At 41.6% G+C, this 24,447-nt stretch overlaps 2 protein-coding genes and 2 non-coding genes across 5 annotated transcripts in view; 2 read left to right on the plus strand and 2 right to left on the minus strand.

Moving 5' to 3' along the window:
• Positions 1 to 1,975, minus strand: part of casp (Fas associated factor casp) — a 72,174-nt gene extending 70,199 nt beyond the window's left edge. Inside the window, exon 1 of one of the 2 annotated variants that reach the window (XM_080282139.1) lies at positions 1,913 to 1,975. In XM_080282139.1, the coding sequence (XP_080138265.1) occupies positions 1,913 to 1,948 (36 nt within the window). In that variant the 5' untranslated portion in view covers positions 1,949 to 1,975. Of the gene's footprint in view, positions 1 to 1,590; positions 1,716 to 1,912 lie in introns of those variants that run through there. The other variant, XM_080282140.1, reaches the window with a different exon arrangement.
• A 4,193-nt stretch (positions 1,976 to 6,168) lies between these two features.
• Positions 6,169 to 24,447, plus strand: part of LOC145412069 (heparan sulfate 2-O-sulfotransferase 1-like) — an 87,803-nt gene continuing 69,524 nt past the window's right edge. Inside the window, exons 1-2 of the mRNA XM_080281987.1 lie at positions 6,169 to 6,345; positions 21,553 to 21,680. Coding sequence (XP_080138113.1) covers positions 6,311 to 6,345; positions 21,553 to 21,680 — 163 coding nt within the window. The 5' untranslated portion in view covers positions 6,169 to 6,310. The remainder of the gene's footprint in view (positions 6,346 to 21,552; positions 21,681 to 24,447) is intronic.
• LOC145412312 (5S ribosomal RNA) lies at positions 16,489 to 16,607 on the minus strand. Its single transcript, XR_013899571.1, has one exon. It is a non-coding gene; the product is annotated as a 5S ribosomal RNA (ribosomal RNA).
• Positions 17,058 to 17,176, plus strand: LOC145412325 (5S ribosomal RNA). The gene has a single exon (XR_013899583.1). It is a non-coding gene; the product is annotated as a 5S ribosomal RNA (ribosomal RNA).

Below are 24,447 nucleotides of genomic sequence, written 5' to 3' on the forward strand. Positions count from 1 at the left end.
CGCTATCGTGATCATGAAATAGGATACAAAAACCCACAGACAGAGTAGAGGGAGAAGGAGAGTCAGGTGAGGTCATATCAGTGTGGATACCTGCATATAAGCGGCTTCTCGGTAACTGTATATACCATTCTTGATCTGTATATCCACTGAAGAGAGCGACAGCTGTCGCCAAAACTGTTTGGCAATACATCTTTTTTCGTCTGGCAGTGTGGGTTTTTGTATCCTATGTCCTCATTGCATTGTACGCTCAGTAATGAGAGGGAGGTTGCTGATCATTAATTAGTCAAGCAACGGTCAAATCATCTCCAGATTAATGCTGGATGAAAAAAATCCGGTCAATTTTTGGAAAACTACAGTTCTCCATTTCGAAACCAAAAATATTTTTTCTGGTCAATTTTAGTGTGATTTGACTGAATTTGACCTTCATTTTTGTCAGAAATCACTCATTTTGGAGCTAGGCCTACCTAAGCCTATCTCCAAAATGAGTGATTTCCAACAAAAACAAAGGTCAAATGAATTCAAATCACACTAAAACTAACCAGAAAAAATATTTTTTGGTTTCGAAATTAAAGATACAGGTTGAACCGTATACCCTAACTGAGGGGGCAAAGCCCCTCCAGACCCTCCCATATTATTAACCTAACCTAACATTAACCAAACCCAACCTAACTTAACCTTACCTTAACTGTCGTCAGAAGAGGATGACATGGAAGGGTTTGCCTCAATCCTTAGGGAGTCAAAGGGACGGTAAATCGAGAATTTGCGTAACTCTTAAAATTCTGACAGTACCACCAATGAAGGTCCAGTCTATAATGTAGGTCACCTCCACACTTCAGGGAGAAAGGCAGAACACTGTGACTGCATAGGAAATTCAAACTTTCCTGATTATTCTAAAAAAAAAAACGAACGATGGCCTCGCATTCAGTCACAGCACACCCACTACAAGTGGAAGCCACTGTGGCACTAACTAAAGTAAGAGATGGTTGAAATTTGAAATCTCGTAACGCTATCAATGATCTGATTGGCCCGCCTTTTGGCTGATTTTAGTTTAATTGGCCGTGATGTCTGCACATGCTCTGTAGTGGCATATCACACCTGGGAGCTCAAGTGACAGGGAGAAAGACTGACACAAAAGTTTGAAACTGAGGGGAGATGCAAGGTAGTATTATACATGGTAGCATTTTTACATTAAATGTATATTTTCAAAAACAAGTGTATAGTGGAACAGATTCAGAATAACATGGTCTACAACGTGGCTGTGTCAGATTTCCTGAATCGAGAAACATAGTTTTCCAAAAAATTGACCAAAAATCCTTGTGGGACCATTTCTATACTGACTGATAGCTGAATATATTCTGGTTCAGTTAGCTATGAAACCTAATGGAAAACTTTACCATAATCAACAGATGTTATGCTGATTTAGCCTAAAAGATGAAAATCGTGATCCTACTGGTAAATGTGGAACAGGGCAGTTAGAAAGCATTTTGTGGAAAACAGTAAAGACTTCTTTTAGCCATTCTCTTATAGTACTTCCTCATCAAGGTTACCCTTCATTTTCAAAAACAAGCTAAATAGATTCATATTTCTAACATTCACACCCGATATTTGACGCTGAACGAGTCTGGTAATAAGCGGTCTCCACCCTTACAAGACAATGCATTTATATTAACCCACTCGTTGGTAAGAATACATTGTAAACCTGTAAGTGCTGCTACAATGCCCCCATCGATAATCGTAATCGTCACGATACGTATTTATAGTGTCAGTATTACTACTCGTGACAGAAGATAATTCTCATTCGCTTCCATAAAAATATGCCATATTTCCTTCCACATGATGCTTCACCATGCACTTATCTACACTTATCAATTGACTGTAACTTATTATACTTTACAAAAATTACTCAAAATACCTGAAAATTGGCTAAGATTTCATCCCTGTTGGCCATTGTTTGTGTGTGTAGTTCTCGTGAATGACGCCAGCTGGCTCTGTGGTAATTCCTGTTTTCTATGACTGTTTACAAATATATTTACACAAAGAATTTATATCATGTTAGCAACGGACACCTCAGTACTCCGTTATTATGTATCACCTCAGATGCAAAATAAAAAACTGCTAACATCTGATACTAAATCATGTCTTTAACGGTGCTGTTATGGAGGAAATATAATCATAATTCGTGACGTCATAGGAACAGCTGATCAGTAAAGTACGGTATCGTTTCTGTTGCTTTTAATTGTGTTGTGTAATTGTCGCATGAATACGTTTGGCACTTCAGTGAAACAATGATGTTATGACACAAAGACAAGCTTTATTAGTAGTCTGTCCTTGTCTGTTCAGTATAGCTTAGTCATCATAAAGACCCTTGTTCAAAGTTCTGTTGCTATTAAATTTGGCTGAGGGAGGTTATCAGGAACAGTTGATGTACTGTCTACTGTACTAAAACAGTTCATTCCAAAAATCCTGACTGTTGTGCGCTCCACGGTCATAATAGATAAGTGACCAGGCAGAACAAAGGTATGTGTCGTGACTCAGCAGTGGTGTCATGAGCCATTCATTTGGTACATGAACGTGATGCTGATAATCGGTGAACAATAATGGGACTGGTAATGGACAGACTTGGAATTATTGTAAAGGTATAGAGTACACACATAACATAAAGAGGTGGTGGTCTTACACCTTCAGTATATTAACGCAGTCAGTAGTTAAACATTTGTGCATACAGTGTAACAGCATAAAGAGGTGGGTCTTACCCAGTGCTTTCTGAAATACCAACACCAAGGGGAGACCACAGGGCGGCGCGGAAAGGGCCCGAGCAAGACGGGCATAGGCTTACGTCCCCCCACCACCATGCGCCCCTCTTTCCCTCAACGGAGCCGCGGGAGGTACGCCACCCTGCTGCACTACTCTCTACCCAGACCAGCAATCGCCAGGATCGAAGAGGGACTCGTGTAACCACAGTCCCAAGTAGGACCGTGACGATGCCCACCGTGCTTGTCGGGGAAAGGATGTCCACCTTACTCCTTTCGCCTATGCCCTCTGTAGGACTGCAATGACGCCCACCGTGCTCGTCGGGGAGGGAATGTGCACCGTACTTCCCTCATCTGCAGCCCCCACAGGGAGCAGGACCACGGCGATGCCCCCTGTGTTCGCTGGGGAGAGAATGCCTACTGTGCTCCTCTCAACTGCCTTCCCAGGGCGAGGCAGAACTGCGGCGGCGCCCACCGTCCCTTGCAGGGAGGGAACGTCCACTGTACTTCCCTCATCTGCGGCCCCCACAGGGAACAGGACCGCGGCAATGCCCACTGTGCTTGCCAGGGAGAGAAAGCCCACCGTGCTCCTCTTACCTGCTGTCCCAGGGTCTAATGGAACTGTGGCAGCGCCAACCATGCCCTCCGGGAAGGGAACATCCACCGTACTTCTCTCGTCTGCTACCCCTGCGACATCCACCGAGGACAACGCCCCTTGCTCACCTTACTCCTCCAGAGGCCAAGTGGGATGCCCTTCTCACTCTCCCCTCACCCCAAGGGGCAGAGCTAGCTCCCTAGCGGGGTTGCTGCTGGAGAGGGTCTGAGGTGGCCCCACAGTGACCCTGGGGATATGCTTACTGCAGCCAGCCTCCTTACGTCACCCATCGCTGCCGGACTCTTGGAGGAAGAGATGGCGCAGGCAGCCCCTGATGGCCTCTCGACAAGGGCGAGGCCGAAGCCCCCAGTCACCAAGGGATGCCCCCAGGACTCTCAGCTGAGACCTTCCCAGACCAGCCAGCGAGCGGTCCTCCACCAAGGGTAGGCACACCTACTCGCTCTGTTCGGTCCCAGTCCCGAGGGCCGACACACTCACTAGAGGCCCCTTCAGGGAAAGGCCTCCCTCTGTGCCGCCCCGCAGCCCACACCGGATGATCTGGCCTACGACACTGGTCCCGTGCCCCTTGAGAAAGTGCACACCGGATGGGACCCCTCCCTTACCTGGGCGACACCTACAGCTACCCTGTCGTCTGTATTCACAACTCTTGTCCTTGTGTTCATCCTAGTGTGTATAATCTGCCCCATTGTATTGTGCCCAGTACTTTATGTTTGTATGGTAACACGTGTAAGATTGGTTGGCCTGTGTTTTTTAGCCCAGTTCCGCTGGTTGCATGCTAGACCCGGTCTTGAAAAGAACCCCAGATCAGTTCCTCGTATTCAGGGAGCAAGAAGTTGATCTGTGAGTAGGCAGCATAACACTTTCAATCACGCCCAAACCAAGGGCCAGATACCCTCAGACCCGTATATATTCTGGATCAAATAACCTCCGACTGATGACCTCAAATGACCTCGGAGATCAACTTCATAACCTATGTCCTAACTGTAGGTTACGATTATAGTGACCGCAAATGACCTCGGAAGTCAACCTCACATAGCCTATGTCCGAACTGGAGGCCATGTGAGTCCATTCCAAAAATTGGGCTGAATGGATACCCGGCGTTGCCCTGGTCAAAAAAGGCGAACACTCTACCGGTGACCTCAAATGGCTCAGATCTGAATTTTGAACCCCCTAAAACCATCATATTGGGTACCCTGAGTCAGAATATATGAGAGTCTGGGGGTCTCTGGAGTCTGGCCCTAGGTTGGGCGCGACTGAAGGACAAACATACAACGAGGCTTATATATATATATATATATATATATATATATATATATATATATATATATATTGGACGTTATTACTGACTGGTTCCATATAGCAGATATGATCTGAAGGTGTAGTAAGAAGTAGCGAGGGCACGGCAGAGGATAGACTAAAGGGGGATATTAGATTTGAAGGTCGGGCGTGGTGGTGATTTATTTAAAACCGAATTCATTAACACACGCTTGTCTCAGGTCCGACTTTTCACAACATATGTGAAAAACTCTTCGCCATATTACTCCATTTCTTCTTTGCCCTGGTAACACAGTAGCCTAAGCTACGTGACCATGAGACAGTTCTGCGAATGCCTTTTCAGGTTTTTTCAAAAATCAGACATACGTTATTCCAGTTCACGTCTATCAGTTCTTCAGTGTCAAGGCGTTGTACAATACAGTACGTTCCAAGATTCCAACGGAGAAAAGCATTACCGTGAGCTTATTATGGGACTCCTTGCTCTGAAGCAGGCTGCCCTTCGTCATGATCAGTAACTCCGCTGTTACTGGGGCTCAGGGGTCAAAAATGATGATCTGCAGCCTCACATTTGTCGTGCTATGAATGTCCCGTCGATTTCTCCGGTCGAGTGACCCAGTCAAACCAACTAAAAGCGTCATTATTTCTTAGCTCTTCTCCATTCACAGCTACTCGGGGGAGGCGGTGGTGGCCTGCTGTCCTAACGGAACGGGGTTCAAATCCTGCTGAGACAGCCCCAGCATGTACAGTATTCATTGTGGACGGTGGGTGTTAGTTGAAGTTGTCGTTATTTATCTGGTCCCACTCCGCCAAAGGCGCTCTGCAGGACCTTCACGTATGATTTAGATCAAACCCAATACAAAAATCACAGTGCGTATCCTTCTCTGATTGTTGAATCCTCCAGGTCGTAACATTCTGAGAACAAGAATGTCTTTAACTTGTTTTTAAAACACTTTGTGCCCTCGATCAGCCTAATATCAAGTGGAAGACTGTTATAATGTCTTGGGGCAGCAAACTTGAAGGGACGAAAGCCAATATTGGATGAATCTCTAGGCTCCAACAATATCAGTCCAACACCAGCTCGACGAGTGTTGATGCCGTCTTCAAATGGCCGAAGTGGTGACATAAGGTGTGCGGTAAGTAGGAGAACTACTGGACCTTGAAACCAGGCTGTGAAGCCTATGCCCAGAGTCGGACACACACCCACACACACACACACACAAAACTTTCGATAGGTCACCCTATTTTCTTTTAAACTTAACAAAGGAGAACTGTATTCTTGTTTTTAGGCAGAGACATTGAAAACACTTTGTAAATTGGCAAAAGTCTGCAGGAATTGTTGTAATTGTACCATGATTTGTTTGCCATTTTCCTTAATTCGTCCGCTGAATCTGAGCAGGGCCCAGCAACAGTAAAGCGCACTCTTTTTTCATCTGGCAGCTAAACTTTGTGGCAGCGGCCATGTTTGTTATTGTTCCAGTCGGCAGCTGAGGACCGTAGCTAGGAGAATAGTGATGACAATAGGAATCATATAAACGTCAATCGGAAACTTCATTAGACCAGTAAATGTCAATTCAATATAAGTGTTGTACATTACACTGTGATTCTGTCCACATACTGTTTAATGACACTGTTACATCAATGAGAACTGAAGAAAAGCCAGTCTCCTCAGATGATAAACATTGGTCTCGCCTCGTTCAACGCAATGTGAGTTGAGCTGAGTTAATTGGGTGTTCCTTGTAATCGCTATAGCATGAAGGTCGTTACGTATGTACTTTTCTTTTAACTTCTTTAAGTATGCAAATTTTGAAGTGGATTAGATACCACAGAGGTCGGAATATCAGTAAGTGCCTGGACCTACTGTATATCATCGTCCCAGACTATCTATCTATCTATCTATAGCCCGACGCCCTAATCCCGCAAAGGGTGGCCGCAGACAAAACGCCTCCAAGTCACTCTGTCACCCACCATTTGACTCCCCTCCCCCCAACTCACCCCCCCCTCCCTCATATACCTCTCAACTCCATCCCTCCACCTCATCCTCGGTCTACCCCTCCCTCTCCCTCCCTCCACCTCACCTACATACACCCTCTTAGTCAGTCTTTCATTCTCCATCCTCTCCACATGTCCAAACCACCTCAATGTATTTCTCCTAATCTTTTCAACCACATCCCAGACTATGCATTGCTAATTCAATACAGCACTAATCCAAGAACTTAGGATAGTTTAGGTTAGGACTGGTTTGGTTAGTTTGCCAGAATGTATTTTTTAATTATTTGTGGTACAGTAAATGTACGCTTTACGTGAAGCAGCAGAAAGACCTCGCCCATTTGGTTCTTGTTCTTCCAGTTTGTTTTCTGCATTTTTCTGACTTTTCAGGGTGGTAAATAATTTTTCTTGCTGAAAAATATCCCCCTTTGTTTTTATCATCACATTCCTTAAGCCATACCTACGATTGTTTCAGGCCCAATGCAAGAAACTCGCTCAACATAAGGTTCTCAAAGGTGGATTTTATTTCCCAGTGTCCCAAATGGAGCTTTGGTTAGATTAAATTATTAGATACAGTTAAGCTAGGTTAGGTTGGGTTTAGTTAAACACTTAGTTTAGGACAGCCCCTTCCACCATCATGCTGACAAATCCAGCGAGTTGTCACAGGAACAGCCAAAAACGATGGGGAAACAGATTTACCAAGAAATGTTTATTTACTACTCTAGAAATAATCAGAAAAATATAACAGACTATTAGGAAGAAGAACTGCTTTGGTAAGGTGCTTCTGCTTTTAAAAGTAAAGCGTATGTTTACTTAGGTTCTGCACTGCTCCTTAGTTCATAACCAAACCTATTCTAACTTAAGCAGACCCATGGGGGCAGTGTTGTTCCTAATAATAGTACTGTAATTCTTAACTCGTGGATTGGGAGCCACAGCTCAGGCTGGGAAGCGCCGCATTGCGAGCCACAGCTTAGGCTGGGAAGTGATGCATTGTGAACCACAGTTCAGGCCGTGCCAGCCTTCTAATGACCATACATCACTGCTCACTACTCCATCCTTACATAAACTTACTCATGGTGCTGCACAAAGACGGAGAGAGAGAGAGAGATTTTTTTTTTTTTTCTTCACCAGATGATGCCCTTGATGTTTATCTTCAAGTTTATAATAAACAAACTTTTTTTTTTTTTCTTCACCACTTCATCCCTATGCAAACTTACGCATGGTGCAGCGCAAAAATGGAGTTTTTTTTTTCACTAGATGATGCTCTAGGTGTTTATCTTCAGGCTTATAATAAACAAAAACAATTTTTTTTTTTTTTATAAAGGAGCATTGTGGTGTGGATGTGGATGTGATAGGAAGCGTTATGAGGAACACACTGAGGTGGTTTGGCCATGTGGAGAGGATGGAGGGTGAAAGACTGATGAAGAGAGTGTATGTGAGTGAGGTGGAGGGGGGAAGAGGGAGGGGGAGGCCGAGGATGAGATGGAGGGATGGGGTGGAAAGGTATATGAGAGAGGGGGGTGTGAGTTGGGAGCAGGGCAGTGAAATGGCGGGGGACAGGGCAACTTGGAGGCGATTTGTTTGTGGCCACCCCAAACGGGATTGAGGCGTCTGGCAATAGATAGATAGATAGATTTTTTTTTTTTTTTTTTTTTCTCTCTCTCCACACTATGGGGTGGGATAAAAAGGGTAATTGCATGGTCCACGGGTTAAGGAGACAGGACCACCTTATTTTGCAATTTCTCTCTCTCTCTCTCTCTCTCTCTCTTTTTTTTTTTTTTTTTTACCTGAGGTTTCCATTGGATTTTCTAATTGTCTTTCCAAGTTTCAAATTTTTCTTTAAAAGTGGTGAAAAGCATTTTAAAGAGCAGTGTTTGCAATCCCTATTAGTGCCAAAGACAGGTGGATGCAATTCTGTGGTGTGCAAAGACAGATGGATGCCAATATTGAACAAAATTACCCTTGTCAGTGCCTGCTTATCCAAACCTAACCTAAATATTTGTACTGTAACTCATATATATATATATATATATATATATATATATATATATATATATATATATAGTGGTAGGTGGTGGCGACCATCATCCACTCACTTGATGTAGTGCTGCCTACTTCTTCCTCAGCCTTTATTTATATGCTTATTTTTTCTGTGGCTGCCCTCTTCTCTTCCTATTTCTCCCATCTTTCCTGTCTCTTCTTATTGCTTTTCTTTCTTTTACAGGTGGCTTTACATTGAGTGACAAACCAAATCATTTCCTGTGAGCCAAGAAACCATTTACAACACTGGGTGGTAACCACATAACCAAACCATACGTGCTCCCTACGTGTCAACAAGTGGGTTGGTGGAGGGTTAGTGCCCCTCCCCGTAAAACAAATAACTCAAAGTCAATGGCCACCCCTTACTGGATTATGGCATCTGGCAATTGATTGATTGATAGATATATATATACCTGTATATATATATATATATGATTAGGATACACATTACAAAATCTTGTTAAACCTGTTAATAGCATAATCGTTGCTTCAGAAGTGGGCCTGATTGACAGTTAGAAGAGATAAGAGTTAATGAAATTATGAAATGAGAAGCTGGGGGTTTAAGAAAGTTTAAGCATACTGAAACTGTGGAAATCTGAGTTAGCTTTTCTTGTACTGGCTATATGAAAATGCTTGAAGTGATGGTCAGACAGAAACTTGCTAAAGGTATTGGAAAAAAAGAATAACGTGATGAAGTGGGCAGTGAGAAAGCTTGGTATCAAGGAGTGGCCAGTTAGAGTGGTTATGGCTCTGTACCGGGTATGTGGGTTCTTACACCTAGGTGAGAGTGAATGGAGATTTGAGTGACGAATTTTCCTTGAATGTTGACGTGCATCAGGGGTCAGTCTTGAGCTCCTTACTGTTTGCCATGGTGCATGAAGCTCTCTCAATTGACATCAGAAATGGACTCCCATAGGAGAGGAAAGATTTATAAACTGGAGAGATGGATTGAAACACAAGGGATTGAAAGTAAATATGGACAAAACAAAAGTTATAATATCTAGGACTGATGGTGGTACTGTAGAAACAGAGGGAGTGTTTCCATGTTCAGTTTGCAACAGGGGTGTGGGTAATAAGTCCATCTTGTGCACTGTTTGTGAAAGTGGGTGCTTAAGCAATGTAGTGGTTGTGGAGACAGGCTGCAAAATAATACTGATTTTGCATGTGCAGTGTGTTGGGGAGAGCATGTAGAGATTGTCAGGTGTGAAAAGACTGATCTTGCTGGAGAGTCTCTTGAGTGTAGAGGAGTTTTGTTATATGGGGGACATATGTGCTGGAGATGGAGCAGGAGGTAGCTCTGTGGCTACGGTATGGAGTGGTTTGAGGAAGTTCAGGGAACTGTATCTTCTAACATTGGGAGGGTTCTCCTTCCATGCTAAGGAATCTATGTATGTACCATGTGTTGGAAGTGTAATGATGTATGGTAGTGAGCCCTGGACAGTAATGAATTGTTTATTCGTAGGCTGAAATATACAAAAATGACATTGATTAGATGGATGTGTAATGTGCTCTTGAATGTGAGGCCTGGGATGGCTAGGATTGGGATTGAAGAGTTGAGAGGAAGGTTGGAACTTGAATGTATTGGTGTTGTGATGAGGAGGGGTAGATTGAAATGGTTTGAGCATGTTAAAAGGATGGAGCATGAAAGTTGAGTGTGCAGGGAGAGAGGTGTGAATGTTGGAGGTAGGTTTGTGAGAGGCAAACAAAAAACCTTAGACAAGGTCATAGAGTGTGACCTCAGGGATAAAGGAACTGAAAATGAAGGCCACCAGAAATCGAGCAGCATGGAGAGTCGCCATTAGGTGACCAAGGCCGATGTATGCAAGCATATTGGAGCCTTTGTAAATGATATAGTATGATATATTATGAACATTGAGTGGCTCCTTAACTTTTTATAGATATCTAAATTACAGTATAATTTATATTCCTGTGCATGCCTTTACATACAGTATAAATTTGAAATGATAAAGTAGTTTCAGGGTATTTTGCTGTTTGCCATGAAACCTAGGTTTTTCCCATTTTAAAATGATTCTTGTGTTTCTTACCGGTACTTAAGTTTGTCTGTGCTTTGTATACTTTCAGACCTTACTGGTCATATACATTCACCAGACTTGAACCATTTTTCAGAAATCTCAATCATGATTAGTAAAGAGCACAGCATCATCTGCATTGGCTTGATATGTCAAATGATAAAACTGAGAAATTGCTATTCCATTCCTCACCAGATTCATTCCTATCTCGTATCTTGTTTTGACATCTCATCATTGCCTCCGTGCATAGCTGCATGTAGAACAACCTTAGAGAAATACTCCTTTTTTAAATCCAGCTCTGATACTGAAACCAGACATGCATCTGATCTTAAAAATGCTTTGCTACCATCATAATAACTCTTCACCGCATTCAGCGGTATTGATACTGATACTAGTATTCCTTTCATACCATTCATTGCTATCTTGGTATGAATGTGGCCATCATCATGTGAACTGTTTATCTCAGAGAAATAGGATATGGGTAAAGAAAAACACAAGTATTTGTTGCATACAAAAAAATCCACACCATTTATTTATTTTTTAATAGTTGTGCTTTACAAATATCCATGTGACAAAGCAATTTCATAAACTTCTGAGTAAAATAAAGATGTACAACCCATTTCATGTACTGCACCTCTCCATACATATTTCATCCACCCATGTCTGTCCTTTGTCACTCAGTTGTTTCTTGAACTGAGCTAACATAGCTACCCTTGTGTTTACCATCTCATTCTTTCCTGTACCATATCTAACTTTCCTTAAGTCTCTCATTCCTTCTCAGTTTTCAAGCTCACGTAAGGTTCACCCTTTTCAGTGTAATAGGTTGCTTTTAGATATATATTAACTATATGGCCATATCATCTGAGCACATTTTTTTTTTTTTCCATAATCCTTCCTTTTTTGTCATGTCATATGCTTTTTCTAGAACCATGAACAGCATACCAGTACCGTACAGTAAATATCTTACTATCCTTCTGACATGCTTTCCTCACAAACACAGACTGCATTATTGCAGATAGCTACTGGTAGTTATCCACACATCTGTCACTCACGAAAACTCCCTGTTCATCACTCGTCAGGTATTTTGATATCTCTTTTGCTCTCTCCCATAATATTCCTGATATAATTATACACCACGTAGCAGACTTATTGTACAGATAATTTTTGCACTCACATTCATCATCATCACATTCATCACCACCATTATCATCTGGACCTTCTTTCCCACCCTAGGGCAGTGAGGAGTAGCAACGTCCAGACAGCCCAAATTTGCCCAATCCAATGGGCCAAGCTTCCATTCACTCACCATTCAAGCTTCCGGAATCCTGGGTCTATCTGATACTCCAAAAACATTCGCCACATTCTGAAGCTTCACATTTTATACGTTGTACATACAGTATATAGTTTCAGCCTTCTTTCACTCCATGGAAACAACTCTACTCATACAGGCTTTCAAGACTCATTTTCCATAAACAGTTCCTTGTGCTTTTTCGTATACTGTACACTGTAATTTTTTTTTTATATCTTAACAAAATCTGCAACTTTTCCATTCTTCAGCCACATCACAGCACTCATTATGTCTGCTTTTCACATATTCTCAGTCACTGCATTCTGTCTCTGTTATTCTCATTCATAAACTTTAACCCTCCGCATCTGGGCAGATTTTTCACCAATGACCGCCCCCCCCAATCCCGGCAGATTTTATAAAACTTTTTTATTTATTTATTTATTTATTTTTTTTATTTTTTATTTTTTGGCTAAAACCTCCACTTTTTATGAGAAACATCAAAAATTCAGAGAGAAAGTGTTCAGTTGAGTTTAGAAATACGGTAGAAGTAAGAGTACCTTTACCTTGTTACTGGTACCATGTTCTCTCTGGCCAGGCTCGAGAGAAAATGTTTTCTATGAGAGGGGTAGCTATTTAAAACCATTCATAACTGGTTAGACATTTATTTATTTGGTAAGAATTTATATGTAGTACAAGAATATATTGGTTTTCAGACAATAATATAGGCGATATAAGCGTTGTTCACTCACCAAAAACATCAACATATGGCACCTTCTTTTACGACGTTACTGCCTCATCACTTCTGCTTGCTTCTTCCTCTGGCTTATTTTTTCCTTTGTCCTCCACCTCAGGAATCACTTTTGCCTTGAATTTCGTCATTGGAGAGACAGTGGTGCGACATGTCTTTACTGGCCAGGTCACCGCTAACAGGTGAGTTGCCGAGAAAATGGCGTGTGGGGGGGAGGGGGGGGTCATGTGGGGCCAGGCATTATCCCCACCTGGCGTTGGGTAGAAGAAGGTCTCCCACATATACCTACCAAAAATCACCTGTGAAACTTGAAAAATGTGTAAATGATGGACCTCGCAATTGCAAAACGTATGGATATGTCGTTGGGTGTCACCGTGACAAAACGTGGTGACGTATCCATACGTCGTTGGGATGCCTTGGGTTAAACCCCATTCTCTCATCTTCCCAGTGTATCTGTTCCATTCATAATAATTCTTCCATTTTCATCCATTGCATTTTTCACATTAGCACCAATAGGGAGTCTACTTGTAGTGGGGCAGCTATAGCGTCCACCAAGAAGCCAAACCTCCCCATATTTCCCTGCATCTTGCTGTAGAAAGAATTTCGGTCTGACCCTGGTGAGGTGTTGTTTACCACATGGGAGTGCAAGATCCTTACACAGTGTATGTACTGTACTGTACCTGAAAAATGGTTCTACAGAAGCAGTTGCTGACCGGTGGTCAGTGGATCTGCTCTGTCAGATAGCACAGGTTAAGCAGTAACAGTTTGTCTTTTGCATTTTCTAGATACATAAATGCCAAATATATCTTGCAGTCCTTATACCATACTATCTCCTTTAACAGTATACCGCAGCTATTGTAAATATTTAAGTCACATCTCGCTTTTTTTTTTTCCCTTGTAACTTTCGTAACCAAACATTTTCCTTAGGTTATGCAGTCCATGAATGTTAAAGATCTGCTTGTTCTCAATTCAAGTATCAGCTCCTTTTTCTTTTTTTTTGTTGTAATAACTCTTAACCCCCTCGCGCAAGATGACGCAATGTGAGTCATAAGCCTTGCAATCTGAAGAGTAACCGATGACACAACATGACGCAACTTCCCTATAAATGGTCCTGTGGATGGATTTGCATCAAATTTGGTTGAGTCAAAGCTGAGGGTAGCCACATCTAAGAGAAATATATGGCAACAGGTGGGAGCTTATCAGAGGGGCAAGCAGCCTATATTTAGCTCAGTATTCTCCTGACAGTCAAGGTCAAAGGGTGTATGAGCGCGTGACTGGGCATTTAAACCAGCATTTCCAACTACCGCACCGTCCATACCTTACGAGTGTATAGTGATACTGTGTTATATATAGTGCAGTGTGCTTGTGAAGAAAGTGTATAAGTGTTTCTTATATATTTTCAGAGAAAGCCAGATTTGAAAATTCCTAACCGATTTTTACCGTTCCTCTCCTATTTGACACTAAACCGACAATGTCTCGCGTAGGCTTATCAGAGAAAGAATACATAACAACTGACACCACTGCCATCACTCCTATGACAACTGACACAACTGCCATCACTCCTATGACAGCTGACACCGCTGCCATCACTCCTATAACAACTGACACCACTCCCATCACTACTGTGACAAATGACACCAGTGCCATCACACCTATGACAAATGACACCACTGTCATCACTCCTATGACAACTACTGATGCCACTGCCATCACTTGTGACAGCTGACACAACTGCCATCACTTCTTTGACAATTGACACCACAGCCATCACCCCTATGACAAATGACATCACTACCATCACTACTATGACAACTGACACCACTGGCATCAGTCTTATGACAACTGACATCACTGCCATCAGTCCTATGACAACTGACATCACTGCCATCAGTCCTATGACAATTGACATCACTGCCATTGCTTCTATGACAACTGACACCACAGCCATCACTCCTCTGACAACTGACACCACTGCCATCACTCCTCTGACAACTGACACCACTACCATCACTACACACACACACACACACACACACACACACACACACACACACACACACACACACACACACACACACACACACACACCACAAATACACACACACACACACACACTACAAATACACACACACACACACACACACACACACACACACCATCAAGGAGGAATTCGAGGCAAACTGTTTTGTTGGATGCAAGATTTTCTCATAAAAAGAGAAATGAGAACAGTACTAAGGGGAAACTACTCATCATGGAAAGAAGTGACTAGTGGAGTACCACAGGGCTCAGTGCTGGCACCAATCATGTTTTTAGTGTATATAAATGATATAGACAGTAACACTGGAAATGAAAGCTATCTAATTATGTTTGCAGATGATTCAAAAATACAAAGGAGAATTACTAACACAGACTCGTGTAAAGAGCTACAAGAAGAATTAAATAAACTTCATGAATGGAGTAATACATGGCAAATGGAATTCAATGTGGACAAGTGTCATGTAATCAAGTTTGGTAAAAGTGGAAAAAGACCTGATTGGGATTATACGTTAGGAAATAAAACCCTACACACATCAGAAAGAGAGAAGGACCTAGGTGTGATTATCAATAACAGACTATCTCCGGCTGACCACATCAGTGAGAAGGTACGGAACATGTATACACTGCTTGCAAATATGAGAATAGCATTCACATACATAAATGAAGACATGCTAAGAAGGATAATAACATCATTCATCAGACCAATCCTGGAGTATGCATCAGTAGTCTGGAGTCCTCATCTCAAAAAACACATAGATAAGATTGAAAAAGTTCAAAGGGCCACTACAAGATGGATACCAAGCTTAAGGGATCTAAGCTACGAAGAAAGACTAAATAAACTGAATCTACCAACACTACAGGAGAGAAGGAAAAGAGGTGACATGATTGTGCTATATAAATGCATATCAGGGAAGGAGAAAATAGACATAAATGATTACTTAACATATGGGGAAGCATCAGCAAGAGGACACTGCAAAAAACTGCATAAGAAGAGAGGTGATAAAGATGTGAGGAAATTCAGTTTCCCAAACAGATCAATTGATCAGTGGAATGCACTACCGAATGAAATAGTGTGTGCCAAAACAATTCACAGATTTAAGGATATGTACGATAAATATGGTTTAAGACACAGGACAGTATGAGCTTGACTCATTCCTGTAAAGATACAATTAGGTAAGAACACACATACACACACACGCACAGGCTGTGATTGTACCTGTCCTCCTCTCTGCAACTCCATCTCCTCTCAAGAAACACTACAACACTGCTAGAGGACGTGAGTAACCAACTTATTTGTCTAGTTTTTATAGTATTGAATTGTCAGGTATAAAATGTGTGTTTACTATATATTTCTCATACGGAAAACATGGTGGATTTCATTGCTATTCTCAGTCATTATACTTGTAAAGTATAGCTCGCATCAAATTCTGAAGAAAGCTTGATCAAGCTGATGATTTCTTATGCATACTTTTGTAAAGCAAAGTAACCCACGTGTGAAAATAAGTGGGGAAAAGTTACGAGACGAACATACTCAGCCTAAAGGCCAGAGCGAAGTTGCTGTCATCGCGTGCAACCCGTTGTAACTTTTCAAAATTCATTCATTCGTTCATTCATTGCCAGACACCATGTATCCCAAACGGGATGGCCAACGGCTTAGAGTTAATTGTTTTACAGGGAGGGGCACTAATCCTCCACCAACCCCACTTGACACGTAGGGATGCCAACAGCATCTGGTATTCCCAGGCGGTCACCCATCCAAGTACTAACCAGACTCAACGTTGCTTAACTTCGCTGATCGGACGGGAAGCGGTGTACTCAACGTGGTATGGCCGTTATTTTCTCCATAACAATAAGGGTTATAACACTGTGAATTATATCATGGGCTTCCTTAACCTTTGGCCTACAAAACTGGAAGGAATTTACATTTATGTTTGTTACAGTGTCACTAACAACATATGAAACAATAAAATCAGACTTTTTAGGTGATTTTTGTAGTTTTTTTTCGGTTTATCCAAAAACTATTGGATATATCATCTTGAAATTTTCACAGATGAAAGATTGTGAAATTCTACATATAGACATGTTCTTTGCAACTGCGCGTCACAGGAAAAATTTTTCACAGTGATGTTGGGAAGTTATGAGGAGCTAATTTTCATGTAAATTACCATAGGTTTATTCAGGCTTCATTTCTGTACATTTATTCATCTGTTTTATGTTCTTTTTTTTTTTTCTTATCGGATAGTATAAACATCAGTGAAGATGATGGGAAGTGATTTATAACAATATAGCCAACGGCCATACCACGTTGAGTACACCGCTTCCCGTCCGATCAGCGAAGTTAAGCAACGTTGGGTCTGGTTAGTACTTGGATGGGTGACCGCCTGGGAACACCAGATGCTGTTGGCGTTCTCCCTACGTGTCAGGTGGGGTTGGTGCAGGATTAGTGCCCCTCCCTGTAAAACAATTAACTCTAAGCCCTTGGCCACCCCGTTTGGGATACATGGCGTCTGGCAATGAATGAATGATAAGCACTTTCCTAGGGTAAATTGGGCCATAGAAATTTTTCCCTTGCCGTGCGAGCGAAGCCAGCCTGAGCGAGGTTTTGGTTCTGTGTGTGGAATCAAAACTTATTGAAAACTTATGATGTGCGAGACGGTTAATTACGGCGACATTTTTATACAATTTTATTCAGCACTTGTCAGACCTTTCAAACTGGAGAAGTAAGATGTAGTCTTCATTTACTCATACACAACAAGAGGTCTTTCATAAGCTAAATAAAATTATTTGGAGGTAGCAAGAATGAACTATATGGTAAAAATATATAGTACCGGTATGTCACCAGAATGTAGGGATTACTTTGCCACAGCTTTGTCGTAAGTTCTACATGTTTGTGCTTTCATTATGAACAGCCCTCTCACCTTTTTTACTGTAGTTTTTTCCCAGTTCTATACAGTACCATACTTATTATGTACCAGCATGGCACCTCAGTCATATAATCAAGCAGCTGAAAATGGAAGGTTTGCAGTACTGCAGAGTATTTTGCTGTAGAGAACTTACAATTTGACACATAATTCTTATGAAAAACAGAATCAGAATAAGCAGTTATTTCACTGTCAGACATCTGCCTTACAAAGTGCAGGATTTTACTGAAAACTAGGCTTATCTGGCATCAGTACGACAGTTATGTTGAAACCATGATAGACTACAGGTGTTCAAAGGCAGTCCCCAGTACATGCCAAGGATGTTTTCCAAAATATCACAAATTCCATATACAGTAATTGGTCCAGTAAAGTTTTTTTTTTTTTTTTAATGAATGGAGGAGGGAAAAACAAAGGAAAAAAAATAAGTCCATGTGCCTAAAGGCATCCTCCATTCATAAAATACTTATAACAATTGGATTTAAAATTGAGAGGATTAAATGTATGTGGGAAGCAACTCCCAGGAAGTGAATTCCAGAGAGTAGTAGTTCTGGAGATAAATGAATTTTGATAAGCAGAGGTTCTGCATTGTGGGGGAGAGAGTGTGAGTTCATGGGTGCTCCCAGCTGCCCGAGTATTTCAGGAGAAAATGTGAAGGGGAGGCTCAATTGAAGCCAGTTCGTTAGAGCACTTACGGTAAAAATATCAATAAAATAGTGCTAAAGAAGCAATGTCTCTACGTGCTGATAACGGAGGAAGGTCCTGCATTATGGCAGGATTATTGATTATTCTAACGGCTTTATTTTGAATTTTGTCCAACTGCCTCAATGCAACTGCTCCATATCCACTCCATATCCACTCCACAGTGGTGAACAGTATTCGATCTGAGAACGCACATGACTTTTGTATATTGTGGCCATCTGCTCGTCAGTGAAGAACTCATGAACTCTGTACATAAGTCCCATTTTTTTGGAAGCATTTTTAGCAAGCGATTTAACATAAGCTGTCCAGCTTAGGTTGGGCTGTAGAGTAACATCTAGGATATCACTTGTAGTGGATATGGGAATACTGACATCATTTAAAATTATGTGAGAGTCTGAGGGATTCTTTCTATTGGAGAAATTAATGTATTTAGTTTTCTGAGCATTAAGTGAGACCAGATTTTTTTGTCCCCATTGATTAATTTTAAAAAGGTCCTGGTTCAGAGAAATTGCTGTGTTTGTTTGGGATTTATAGTATCAAATTGTGTAAAGGAGGTACTAAATGTGAAAGAACTATGAACGGTCGAGTCATCAGCATAATAGTGTATTGGGTTGTGCGTGACAGATAGGAGGTCATTTATATGTATGAGAAAGAGGGTTGGCGCCAAAACTGATCCCTGAGGTACGCCAGCATTTATGGAATGAAACTGAGAATAAATTTCATCTACCATGACCCATATTTTTCTACTGTGAAGGTAAGAAGAAATTAGAGGAATCAGAGATGCAAGTCCATAGTGTGACATCTTAGACAATAAGGCCTGGTCCCATACTCTGTCAAATACTTTTGAAATATCAAATTCTACTGTGTGTGTTTCACCATGTTGGTCTATTGTTTTGTTAATCTGATGGGTAAGAAGGCAAAGAATATCTACAGTTGAACGTTCCTGTCTAAATCCATACTGCCGATCATTGATCAATTTATTGATTTCTAAATTCTTGACTATGTGTTTGTTAATTGGTGTCTCAAAAACTTTACCGAGAATGGAAATTATTGCAATTGGTCTATAGTTTGATGGATCAGAAGTTGCCCCCTTTTTAGGAACAGGATGGATATTTGCTTCTTTCCAAGGGACCGGAAAAATTGAGGTACGGATGCATAAGCGGAAAAATTTTGCTAATACAGGACCCAACACTGAGGAGCAGTTTTTAAGTACTATTGAAGGAATTTCATCTGGACCAGTGGTTTTGTCTGCTGATAGATTCTGTAATACAGCTTGTACGTGTCTGGTGTGAATCATGAAAGGAGGTATTTGAGGGGAATCAATATCAAGTACAGGAATAGTATGATTTTCTGAATTTAGGGTTGAGTTTGTTGAAAAAATGTCAACAAGAAGGTAGGCTTTTCCGCGTGGGTCACATACTAGATTTCCATTGAGGGACTGTAACGGTGGAATGGAAGAGGTGGTAGTGAAGTTAGCTTTGAATGAATAAGGGTTGACCAGAATATTTTATCATTTGGATTGTTTAGTAGTTTGTTAGCTTGTCTATGTAGAAAGTTTTATTTAGAAAGATTGATAATAGTTTTGGCATGGTTTCTGATATTTTTATAATTGTTAAAGGCTTCTTTGGTTTTGGTCCTTGCATAAGTGTTATACGCTATTGTTTTATGTTCTGTTACTTTAGCACAATTGTGGTCAAACCATTTAGGAGAATTACACCTTTTTCTGTAACTATGATGGGGAATGAATGTTTCCATGCCAACTTTAATGAAATCCTGTATGTGGCCCAATGTGGAATTTGCATCATGGGAGAAAAAAAAGAGGTCCAAGGAACATCCAGGAGAAAATTTTGAAGTCTCTCCCAGTCTGCCCTATCGTAGCGCCATTTAGTCATCACGACAGGTTCAGAGCAGGAGGGTGTGGTAGGTGTGAAACTTGTGGCTTGAATCAGACAATGATCCGAGGATCCGAGGCGGGACTTCACTTCGACATTATAATTCTCTGAATTGGTTGTTAGAAACAAGTCCAATAGGTAGGGATTTTGATTGGGGTTGTCTGGTACACTGGTGGGTTGACTGACTAACTGGGTGAGATTAAATGAGTCTGCAAATAGCTCACATTCAAGACCAGAGTCATCAGTTCTGGGTGAATAATTGAGCCATTCAACATTATGGACATTAAAATCACCCAGAATAGTAATTTCTGATGCAGTATTAATGCTGAGGACACATAGTTGTGAAGACAGAGAGTCAAATAAACTTGGCTCTGAAGGGGCATTAGGGGAACGATAAACACGACAGAAGTACTTGATTTTACCAAAAGAATTTAATTTGCTTATGGAATAGTCAAAAAAAGGACAATTAAATTTAGTAATCTCCTCCAGGGCAATTTCTGATTTAGCAAGGCAGCATATGCCTCCTTTGGGTCTGAAATTTTGAATCAAGATATAACCAGGAAAATTAAATCTAGCTAAATCAGAGGTGGAGCTTACTTGTGTCTCTCTCAGAAATAGCAGATCAGGGGATTCAAACTGGAGGAAATTTTGAACAGAGTTGATGTTGGAGTGAAGTCCCTTAATATTGCAAAAGAAAATTTTACTGCACTGACGAGCAGATTTAGGGCTCCGCAACACTGGAGGTGTCACAGTTGCTTGATGACGACCGGGAGGGCCCTGTGCAAATGACCCAGCCCTGCTGGTGGTGGTCACCCGAGAAACGACTGCACTGATTCCCAGTATAGCAGCAGCCATGGTTCTTTTTATGGGGGGGAGAACAGGGATGTGTTGTGGAATGGCTATGATATGTAATGACAAGATCGGTGTTTTTTGGAGAGAGGATAGCTGGTTTAAGGTAATGTAATATAATGTGGATGTGTGTGTTGTGTAAAGAGGGCAGCCTGATGCCCTCCGGTGTGTGAGGCAGAAAGATGTGTAACCAGCTACCAAGGCCTAGGAGAGAAAATGGAATCCAGGCTATTACTTGAGTCTTCCATAACCTTGGCGGTAGTACTTCCCTGGGCGGGGCTGCCTACCCCTACTACTCCCATGAATGAAATGAAAATGCCAAAGCTAAGCTACTTCTGTAATTTAATGTGGACTCAGTAACAAAATAGGACATCAGAAATGGTGACTGATCATGTGAACTTATTTTATTGTTCCTCCATAGCATGACGGGCCCGCGTGTTGGGCGTGTGGTTGTCTTGTTGCTGGTGGTGGTGAGCGCAGTGGTCATGCTCATGTACCTCCACCTGGCCAGAGAAGTCTGCCACCTCCGCAACTATATTGAGGCTCATGGTATGTATTGTCCATGACACAGGAGGCATTTAGTATTGGAGGGGCAAAAATCCTAATTTAGTAGAACTGAGTTCTGGTCAGTGTTGAATAGGCAAAGCCTTCCTCTAGCAGCTGGTGTAAGTATTAAAGGCAAAAGTGACCATTCATGAAATTAGATAAATCATCATCATCATCATCATCTAATCCTGTGTTGCCCCATGAGGAGCATAGGGGGCTGGGGCTAGGCAAGTTGGTCCTGACATTTAAGATGAAAGCAACCAGCCTCACTCGTCACTGAGTGGCATTATGTGAACAGTAAACCCCAACCACCCCTTGGATGTATACCTACCCAGGCTCAATCTGATTGGAGTGCCTTAACTACCCACTAAACTACCAGGTGCCATAATTTGGTTATATGGGTACCACCCAGCATAGGAAATGGTTTCCTGATGTATAGGAAACAGTTTGGCTTGTCCCTCAGTGTAGAGTCACCCATTGACAGAAGGAAGAGGACAGAATGAAGGAGGAAAGAAAGACAGAAGAGAAAGGAAGGAAGAGAGGAAAGGGCAGTCACCCGAAAGCAGCACTATATCGAGTTAGCGGATGGTGAGCGCTCGCACCTACCAAAAAGGACAAAAATAATAAAATAAAATGTCTTTAAATTTGATTAGAATTAATTTACTGTAGTATGCTATTTAACTTCCTTCATCTGATGATAATTTTTCTCAGGTTTCAGTACATATTTATCAGTGTTTATGTCTGTCTTTTGATTCAAATCTGTCTGTCTCCATTTATCTGTTTATGTATGAAAAATACAATAACAAAAGATTTTTCAAGATTTTTTTTTTTTTTTCCCATTCAGTGTGTGGAAAAGTTCCCGAGAAACATTTTCGTACCCCGTATATTGAATATGATCCATTATTGTCAGTTAAAAAAAAAAGAAAAAAAGTCAGGTTTGACCCTTTCATCTCAGCTCTTAATTTTGGCAACTTCACCCCATCCGTACCTCATAATTACTGTATGTGTAATGCCCAGTGTGTGTATGGTACTGTCATGAGGAAAAGTGTCTGCATTCCATATTTCTCAGTCCTCTCAAAAATATCTATCTATCTATAGCCTGATGCCCTAATCTCGCAAAGGGTGGCCGCAGACAAAATGCCTCCAGGTCGCCCTGTCAACCACCATTTGACTGCCCTCTCCCCAACTTACACCCCCCTTCCTCATATACCCCTCAACTCCATCCCCCCACCTCATCCTTGGTCTCCTCCTCCCTCTCCCTCCCTCCCTCCACTTCACCTTCAAAAACCCTCTTAGTCAGTCCTTCATTCTCCATTCTCTCCACATGTCCAAATCACCTTAGTGTATTTCTCCTAATTCTCTCAATCACATCCACAACCACCCCACAACGTTCTTTCACTTCTTCATTCGTCAACCTGTCACTCCATGTCACTCCACATGCTCTTCTCAGGTAACTCATTTCCACTGCTCTCACTCTTGACTTATTCCCCTCTAGCAAGGTCCACGCGTCGTTTCCATACGTCAAGGTAGGGATCACAGTACTATCATGCAGTGATTTCTTGGCTTCCATACTCACCTCCCTATTTCTTATCACCGCTTTCAGTGAACCAACAACCTTCCTTCCCTGCTGTAGCCTTTCAAGTACTTCATCCCCCAAACTTCCATCCTTACTCATCACACTACCCAAGTACAGTGGAGTTTCTTTTATCCGAAAATCATGGGACTTTGAAAGTTTCGTTTAATCGATTTTTTCGGATAAAAGATACTGTAATAATATGTAGCATACAAGGGAACGGTATTATACTCCCATCACCCATTTCTGGCGATGTCTAGCCCACCACCTCCACAAGCACCCCAATAGCCACTCAACCATCACCAAAACACTTAATACACTGTAGTAACAACGTATGTAACTGGACTTTTGTAACTGTAATAGAAACTGTCAACTTAAATCAATCTTCTCTCAAATAAACATAAATAAACTTTCACCAAAACAAAACCAACGCTTGCTCTAGTGACTAGCGGAGCAACCACTAAACAAGCCTGCCGTGTCCGAATTTTTGGATAGATTTCAGATTTTTGCAGTTAATCGAAATGAGAACGTTTTAGTAAAACTTACGGTTAATGGCATATTACGGTTAAAAGAATTTCGGATAAAAGAGACTCCACTGTACTTGAATGCACTCACATTCTCCATATCCTTACCATCCAACCTCACTGTGCATTCTGTGACTTCATTCCTCTCAAACACCGTAACTTTACTGTTGCTTACATCAACTTTCAGATTCCTCTTCTTACACACTGTCCCAAATTCATTCACCAGACCTTGCAACTCCCATTCACCTTCATTCAACAATACTGTATCATCAGCAAACAGCAACACCGGAATCTTCCACACCTTACCCACATTCATTAGAGCCACCCCCACATCCACTGCCCTACCTTGCACCTCCTTTACAGCCCCATCCATGAATATATTAAATAGCCATGGAGACATCACATCCCTGTTTCAGTCCCACATTTAGATCAAAGAACTCACTCAGCTCACCATCCACCTGCACTGCAGCCCTAGCTTCCTTGTACATACTCTTCACAGCACTCAGCAATTTCTCATCCACTCCATATATTCTTTAAACCTTCCACCTACCTTGCCTATCTACTCTGTCATATGCTTTCTCCAAGTCCATGAAGGCAGCATACAATTTCATTACCTTCTCTAGATACTTCTCCACTAAACATTGTAGAACAGATATCCTATCTACACACCCTT

Source organism: Coenobita brevimanus, chromosome 92, assembly GCF_032717465.1.
Source record: "Coenobita brevimanus isolate Jiangsu-jjx chromosome 92, ASM3271746v2, whole genome shotgun sequence".
NCBI lineage: Eukaryota > Metazoa > Arthropoda > Malacostraca > Decapoda > Coenobitidae > Coenobita > Coenobita brevimanus.